Here is an 8,729-nt window from a genome sequence, read left to right on the forward strand (position 1 = left end):
ACACACACACACACACACACACACACACACACACACACACACACACACACACCTTAAAAGGCTGTTAGTTTCTTCTACCATTCTGTGTGCTATCCTTGTTTATTATAACATGTAGGCTACAGAGTTCTGTGGGGCAGCAGACTCTGGTCTGGGGACAGGCTGACTTCTGCTATGCCTGACAGCTAAAGGTGGGCTATAAGCCTATACACTGCCTGAGCATCCCTGACTCATGTACTCACTTGTCATCACTCATAGAAACTGTCTCCACAAAAGGGATCTCTTCTTTGTCTGCCTTGCCCACAATCAGCCGGTGCTTGTCCAAGTTTATGATACACTAAAACAAAGAAGGATCACTCGTCACTTGTCAGTGATGCTACTCCCAGTTCTTTTGCCTCTGAGAGGTAATATCAAAGGAAAAGTAGAGTCAGTCCTACCTTCAGGGATCTAAGAGTCTGGAGACCAAGCGACAAGCTTTTTTCATTATCATCTAATAAAAACAAAACAGTAAGAGTCAGACATTTCCATGCTGGCTTGGACGCCAGCCTAAACACCACTCGGTTCATTTGTCCCATTTATCCATCCACCCACCCAACAAACCAGCCAGCTAACTACCCAAAAAAACATCTGTTGAACTTTATTGAGTACTTTCTCAGATCATTATAGCTTAAAGAAGGTAAGAGCCAAAATTCAAACTGAAGTCTTTTTTGCTCTAGAGGAGAGAGGCCTTCAGTAAAATATAGGCAGGTGCTTAGTGTAGTCTTAGCATAGAACATCTGAGAAGCACAGAAGGAGAGGAGGTGATCAGGCTGTCTTTAGGCAGGTAAGATGGCTCAGTGGGTAAAGTGCTTGCTGTCAAATCTGATGACCTGAGTTCACTCCTTGAAATCTACACAGTAGAGAGAAAGACCTAACCTCTGACCTCCATAAAATTGTCATGTCATATGAGCATACCCTCCTCAAACAAGTAAATAAGTAAATGTAGGAAAAGTCTGTTTCCTATGGCTTATATACATAAGGGAATTTCTTTTAGCAATAAAGAAGAATGAAGCTATGTCATTTGCAGGAAAATGGATGCAACTGGAGATCATCATAGTAAGTAAATTAAATCAGTTTCAGAAAGACAAATACGTCATGTTTTCTCTCATTTGTGTGTCTTCTTTCATAAGGGCACATACGGTCATATATAAACAGATGACATAACATAGTAGTGAAGCTGTTGAGAGCAACAGTGGAAGCTAACTGAACAATGAAGAGTGAGAAAGTACATTCACATACTTGTATGAAAATAGGCTTATGTGATCAAGTATGCTTTTTTATTATTAACATTTTTAATTACATGTGTTTATTTATGGAGGCACACCTGTGCCATGGAACACATGTGGAAATCAGAGGACAATTTGCAGAAGTCAGTGTTTTTCTTCCACCATGTAGGTTCTGGGGATCAAACTCAGGCTGTCAGGCTTGATTCCAACTATCTTAATCCACTGAGCAATTCCACTGGCTCCATTCTATTTTTAAAGATTTATGTAATATTTGTGTGTGTGTGTGTGTGTGTGTGTGTGTGTGTGCCTAAGTGTGTATGTATATCACATGTGTACAGGAGCTTGAGGATGTCAGAAGAAGGTGTCAGATCCCTTGGAACTAGAGTCACAGGTGGTTATGGGCCATCCTATGTAGATGCTGGGGACCTAACCTGAGACCTCAGGAGGGTTTATGTTAGACTCATAGGTCTAGCCCCCAATTTAACTCACCAACCACAGCTGCTGGGCAATCCAGACGGAGAGAACCCACTGTAATCAATAGGTGCTCAATCTGGCCTACTACTTTGAGATGCCGTGGTAGAGAAAGCTTCTCTCCTTCATGCTTGTGAGATTTGACATGGTCCTTTAGTCTGAAACAGAGAGAAAGCTATCATAATCCCTCCCATTGGCAAAGTTTTCTGTCTCAGAATTGGGTTCTCTAGGGACTTCCTGGGGCTAGCCAGCCTATATTTGATTCAAGTCCTTTCTTCCTAAACATGCCAGAGGAATACAAAAGAAAACATGAGACTTGTTTCCTGTCTTTAAGAAGCTTAAATCACTACCTGCATTTGTGCAGAGAGGAGTTGACATGTTCAGAGAATTCTGCTCTGCATCTTAATATCCCTATATGTGTGTGAGAGAGTTTAATTAATACGTCTTTTTACCCGTCTGTGGATAACAGATATCAGAAGGCAAATTAATCCTAAGTTAGAAAAGGCTTCATTCAAGGTCCATTTTTCTTCTCCTTTCTATTTCAATTTATTGTCATAGAATTGCCTTAGTCTATAAGGATAATGGGGACAGGTACTTGTTTGGCAAGAATATTGATACTGGTAGCAGCAAAGAATATTATGGAGAAAGTTCTCGTTAATTTGGCTTGCCTTTGCTGGGATGGAAAGAAAGGAACAGCACCAAGGTTTCACACAATTATATAAGCTGATTGGAATAGTTAGCATCCAAGCTATTATGGGATGGTGGATAAATACTTAATTATGGACTTTCTGTGCCAATACTTCTGTTCTCCTCCATTTCCTCTCTTTTGGTGTTACAGCCCATCCAAAAAAAATTGCAGTTTTACAGATGGTTATTAATTCCTCCAGAATCATGGCAGTCTGGTGCCTAATTATGCACCAGGACATCATTAGTCCTTCTGGAACCATCATATTGTGCATACCTCATCTCTTCACTACATTAAAGAAAAAAAGATAAAAACCTTAAGATTCTTCCCACTTGAGTCCTGAAATTTACTTTACCCCAATCCTAAACAGTAATGTATAAAATAATTCAAAGAACAAATTTCAGAGAGTCACAACAGTAGGTGGGGAGTGAGAATCGGGCAGATATAGAAGAAACAGACCATGTAATGCAGTCATTAAGAACTAAAATGAAGCCCTGGGTAAGCCCAGTTGAGAATATGCATGTTTTGGACAAAGTTCTAGACAGGCTACTAAGTCTGTCTCAATAATTACAGAGATTTGGTCTATGGAATAATTTTTTGTCTATAGCAGTGCTTCTCAACCTGTGGCTCATGACCCCTTTGGGAGTTGAATGACCATTTTCACAGGGATCGCCTAAGTCCACTGGAATTTACATTACAGATATATACATTATAATTTATAACAGTTACAAAATTACAACTGTGAAGTAGCAACAAAAATAATTTTATGGATGGGGATCACCACAGCATGGGGGGCTGTGTATGAAAGGGTCATACCGTTAGGAAAGTTGAGAATCACTGGTCTACAGAAAACTATGGAAAATAATATTCGGTTGATTCTAGTCAAGATACCTCAGGGAACATCTGGTACTTTAGAAGAAACAGTAAGAAGAAGGAAGAAGTAACTGGAAAGGTTGAGTGAAATGAAGTAAGGCACAGAATAGAATGGCTTTCTCAGTCCAAAAGAGGAAGATCCATGTGTTTTCTCTCTCCTAGTTAGAGAAAGCCATCCTTGCTTCTACACATCTGGAGTAACAACAGGACAACTTGCTGTCTAGAGAATCAAGCAGGGTGTATACTGAGCAAGACTCTTACACTCTCTCATTCCATACTCTAGAAGCTTGCACAGAATTTAGAAAGTGGAAATTAACAGAAGGCCCAAGGTTTCCTGCATTTCTTCCATTGTCTGACAAATTGCAACACTCCCCTCTATTAAGGAAACTGATTCTGGACTGGAGAAAAAACTTTGCATGTTTCTGTTGCTTCTGTGGATACATTCAGGCATTATAACATTAAACCAGATTCAAGCAGGAAAAACAATTACATCTGACTTCCACTCAGCACAAATGGCTTACTTACCCCAATCTGTCCACACAGGCTGAGGAGATGAGATTATATTGACAGCCAGTGTCAACCAAAGCTTTCACGTCCTTCCCAGCACACTGTGGGAAGGAAATATACTCTTTAATAGGATCTAGAGAAGGAAAAGAGGAATGAGAGACAAAGAGCAAGCAGCAGATGTCAAATGAAAGACATGGTTTGAGAGCAGCCTTCCACTGGTCCATTGGTGCTGTCCCCCTTCCCCCACTACTAAATCTGTCTTTGACTGGCTCTGTTTCCTGCTAACTAAATCTAAGGCTGGCAGAATACCCATAAAGGACTTTGGGAATCTCTCTCTCTATGCAAAATATTATATACAGAATCTTTTTTAAAAAAAATTATTCTGGGAGCAAATTCAGGGCCTTGAGGATGCTAGATGAGGTGTTTTTTTGTTTTTGTTTTAAACCACTGAACTACATGCCAGCTCTCTAAAAAGATGTACATTCTTTGTAAGTCTGATAACAGCTTTGGTATTTCTTCCCATTCAAGTGTGCACACATAAAATATTATATGCATTTCTAGTATATAGAACTTTAAAACTCACTTATTAGTTCCATGTTAACAACCACTATCTGTAAAGTTTTGAGGAGAGATGGCCTACTATTGGGATCATAAAGGGCCCTCAAATCCTACTTTTAAGAAAGCTCTAGAAAAAAAAATGTTCTTTTACCTGGCAAGACACTAAAATCATGTCATCATCTTCACACTTCTTTAGCCCTTCAGACTTAGCCTGATTGAATTTGTTGGTCTTAGAGGCCCAAGGGACACGACTGCTTCGGAGCTTAGACAGGTTGGTTTCCATGAGGCGCCTCTGCAGAATGTTATGAGGTTGCTTGAGGGATAGAAAGCAGAGGCTTCTTACTGCCAGGGAACTCCTTGCTCTCCCTACACCCCACCCCTGGCTCCACAGAAATAATGAAGGCTTCATATAAGAGCTCCAAATACAGCCAGGCTGTGGTGGCACATGCGTTTAATCCCAGCACTTGGGAGGCAGAGGCAGGCAGATTTCTGAGTTCGAGGCCAGCCTGGTCTACAGAGTTCCAGGACAGCCAGGGCTACACAGAGAAACCCTGTCTCGAACCCCCCCCCAAAAAAAAACAGCTCCAAATACACTTCTTATTCTTCCCTCAGATGAACATTGCATTGGTATTGTCAGGGCAGGTACTATAAACCAACATGTCACAGTCAACTCTGGAGCATGCTGCTTCGTTTTTGTCAACTTGACACAAGCTCAGGTCATCTGAGAAAATGGATCCTAGTTAGGCCATTCAGAACACCTCTTCTTCCTTCCTTCCTTCCTTCCTTCCTTCCTTCCTTCCTTCCTTCCTTCCTGTCATTCTTCTAGGTTAAGTCATTTGATCTGAGAAATTTTCTATACACATATATCTTATGCCCACTTTATAATAACATTTCAAAACTCTCAAAGGATAGCATTTAGCCCCAAGATTCAGCTAACCACATTCCTCCTCTAATTCAAAGGGTAAGACATTACTCTTAGAAGTCCAGAGCCTAGAAGGTTCCTGGGGAAGGGGATAGCAGAGGAAAAGTCTAATAAGCTACCTTACTGATTTGAAAGGAAGAAGGGAGTCAGAGCTGTGACTCACCATAACTCCAGTGAGGAGAAGAAATAGATTCCCAAAATACACTGATTCTTGGTAAAGCAGGTTATATATCCTTGGGGAAGAAAAGGAAGAAGGTCCGATGAAGGAAATGAGGAAATATGTGAGCTGACTATGATAGGCACTGGGAACCTAACTTGAGCCCTCTGGAAGAGCAAATGCTCATAACTGCTGTGTCATTTCTCCAGTCCCTATAAACAGGTTTTTTTTTTTAAGTTTTTTCATCTTACAGTTGGTAGAGCTGTAGATATAGAACCCACAAATACCAAAAGTCACTTGTACTGATAACTTCAGAGAATTATGCTTGAGCTATCACATATTGTGTGGTATCTATATCAAAAGCAGTTTCCTCAATCAGCCCAAAACCCTGGCAAAGCTGAGCAGATAGAGGTATTGGGACATCTACCACCGGAATGTGAGTAGGGATGGAAACTGAAGAGTTTGAAGCCTGCATATGACTCCCACTTGACCCAAACAATTGGGAAAAATGCTAAAAGTTTACTCTGTAATTTAACGGACTAGCTGGTCAATAGTTTGCCTTTCAGATGTGTACCACAGCTATTGGAGTATTGGGTTCCACACTAAGGAAGAACTGAAGGATGTGGATTTAAAGACTGAGATTTAAAGATTAAAGATTTAAAGATTTAAAGCCTAGTACAGAAAGAAAAAGTCTACCTCAAGATATCACATCCTTAGGGAAAAAACTTTAAAAAGAGACAAAAAGATATCATACCACTGTGAAATATCATGACAGCAATCCCAGAAGCTTCCAAAAAGAAAACTATGACACAAATACAAAGGATTAGGAACCAGAATGATGATGATTTCTCAACAGTAAAAAAAAAAAAGACACTGGAATAACACCTCCAAAAATCTAGCAGTGGTGCTGGAGAGATGGCTCAGTGGTTAAGAGCATTGGCCGCTCTTCCTGAAGACCTGGGTTTGATCCCTAAGCACGCACATGATGGCCCACAACCTTTTATAACTCAAGATTCAGAGACTCTATTGCTAGCTTCTGGCCTCAGCTGGCACCAGGCATGCATATGGTACACAGACATATATGTAGGCAAAACACTCATAACATAGAAAAACATTAAAAATTTTAAAAAGGATTCAGTAGAAAAGGACAGCAAAGGAAATTCTGAAAGCAGTATTGAATTAAAAGCTTGCCTGTTGAGATCAACAGCAGCCAGACCAAACTGAAATGAGAAAATAGGATTCCAGGAAGAATGTCTTGAAGGGGAAAAAATGGACCAAATATGGTGTCCTCCTCAGTCTGTATAATGTTACTCACATGTATATGATTTGGGGGTTTACTACTTGGTACTGGATGACTAATTTGTGGAGGTGCTCTTATCCCAACCAATATTTGAGAGGTAGAGGCAGGAAGATCAAGTGTTCAAGGCTAGCCTTAGCTACATAGTAAGTAAAGGATGAGCTTGGCCTGCATAAGACTGCCTCAAAACAAAGGAGTTGTACATCCTGTGCCAGAGTCTAGCCAGATATCTCACACCTCGTCAAAGAACCTTCTCTTTGTGATAGACAGAGATCATTAGAGAAAACACAACCCATGAGAATGTAAAGACCAAATGATCATATGATGCTCAGCAACAACCGAAACATCTACAGGACAGCCCTGTCCCCGAAGACCAAGGAACACCCGATACATCTACAGGACAGCCCCTCCCTGTCCCCGAAGACCAAGGAACACCAAGGAAGAGGAAGTGGAAAGAACATGAGAACCAGAGGAACAAGAAGTCTGCTGTGAGATTGGATCTTCTAGAAGTGTCATGAAATCTCCACACGACTGCTTAAACAAGGACAATAGGAATAGACACGCTAACATGGAAGGGAGAGATCTTATGGGGCCCCAACCTTAGACAAAGAACTATTGGCAACTTAGGAAAGCTGTGCGTGAGAGAAATAGTCTTCCCTGGGAAAAGTGCCCCCCCAACCCCCCAGTAATTTGTCATCCAATACCAAGTAGTAAACCCCCAAGTCATACACATATGAGTAACGTACAGATCGAGAAGGTTGTACTTATATGCTTATTAGAGAAAAACAAGACACGAGGTCGAGAGAGAGGAAAAGGAAGAAAAGAGCCAAGTAATGGTGGTGCACACCTGTAATCTCAGAATTCCAGAGGCAGAGACAGGCAGATCACTGCGAGTTCGAAGCCAGCCTGGTCTACAGAGCAAGTTCCCAAACAGCCAGGGCTACTCAGAGAAACCCTGTCTCAAAAATAATAATATAAAAGGAAGAAAGGGAACAGGGAAATGATGCAATTATATTTTAGTTTAAATTTTTAAAAAGGGAACTTGTAGTTCCCTTATCATTTATAGTTTTCAAGCAGTTTCTCATTGAAAATTACACTTGTCTCAGCTGTGAACAATATGACAGTAAATGCTGATTTGATCCAAAATAATAATTCAACATAATTAGTATAACAGGAGAGAAGATATGATGAGAAGGTATGGTGGTTTGAATAGGTACGGCCCCTACAGACTCACGTGTTTGAATGCTTGCCCTATATAGAGTGACACTGTTAGGAGGTGTGGCCTTGTTGGAGTAGGTGTGGAGTTGTAGTATCTCCTCACAGCACAGAAGGTATGAGAATGGAATTTTTTACCCATTCAAATTTTTTTTAAAGTTTAGTGCATGTGTGTGTGCATGTCCTGCACCATATATATGGGGCCAGGGGACAAATTTCAGGAGTATATTCTCTCCTTCCACCATGTGGATCCCAAGGATAGAACTCAGGTCATCAGACTCAGTTGCAAGTGCTTTTACCTTGCTGGGCATCTTGATCCATTTTAAGAAGACCAATACATACTAGTAAAAATCAATAAATCTGGAGTGGGCATGGTGGTACATGCCAGCTAATCAAGAGCCTGGGCCAGAAGGATCACTAATTCAAGATCAGCCTAGACAATGTAGTGAGACTTTTTCTGAAGAAAAAGGACATTGATGTATCACCATTTATTTAGAAATATGGTGAGTCCATATCATAGAAAAGAGTGCAGCCACAAGAAAGGCCAGCTTACAGAGGTTTAAATGGAGTTCCAAAGAAATAAGAAATTTGAAGGTGGACACTGCCTACATTAACTCAGCAGATTAACAATTTTATTTCTCTTACACATGCCCCCATTATCATAAGCAAGGTGTCCTAGATCCAGGCATTACATCCATATTGAAAAGAAGAGGGGCTGGGCAGTGGTGGTGCACACCTTTAATCCCAGCACTTGGGAGGCAGAGGCAGGTGGATTTCTGAGT

General features: G+C 40.8%; 1 protein-coding gene across 1 annotated transcript in view; it reads right to left on the reverse strand.

The window, feature by feature from the left end:
- Nucleotides 1-235: 235 nt before the first annotated feature.
- The window catches only part of Nrip3 (nuclear receptor interacting protein 3), a 14,833-nt gene continuing 6,339 nt past the window's right edge, over nt 236-8,729 (reverse strand). Inside the window, exons 3-7 of the mRNA XM_028768033.1 lie at nt 4,508-4,669; nt 3,817-3,899; nt 1,752-1,891; nt 435-487; nt 236-334 (exon numbers count right to left, since the gene is read on the reverse strand). Coding sequence (XP_028623866.1) covers nt 236-334; nt 435-487; nt 1,752-1,891; nt 3,817-3,899; nt 4,508-4,669 — 537 coding nt within the window. The remainder of the gene's footprint in view (nt 335-434; nt 488-1,751; nt 1,892-3,816; nt 3,900-4,507; nt 4,670-8,729) is intronic.

The sequence above is a fragment of the Grammomys surdaster genome, unplaced genomic scaffold, assembly GCF_004785775.1.
Source record: "Grammomys surdaster isolate TR1022 unplaced genomic scaffold, NIH_TR_1.0 184, whole genome shotgun sequence".
NCBI classification, from domain to species: Eukaryota; Metazoa; Chordata; class Mammalia; order Rodentia; family Muridae; genus Grammomys; species Grammomys surdaster.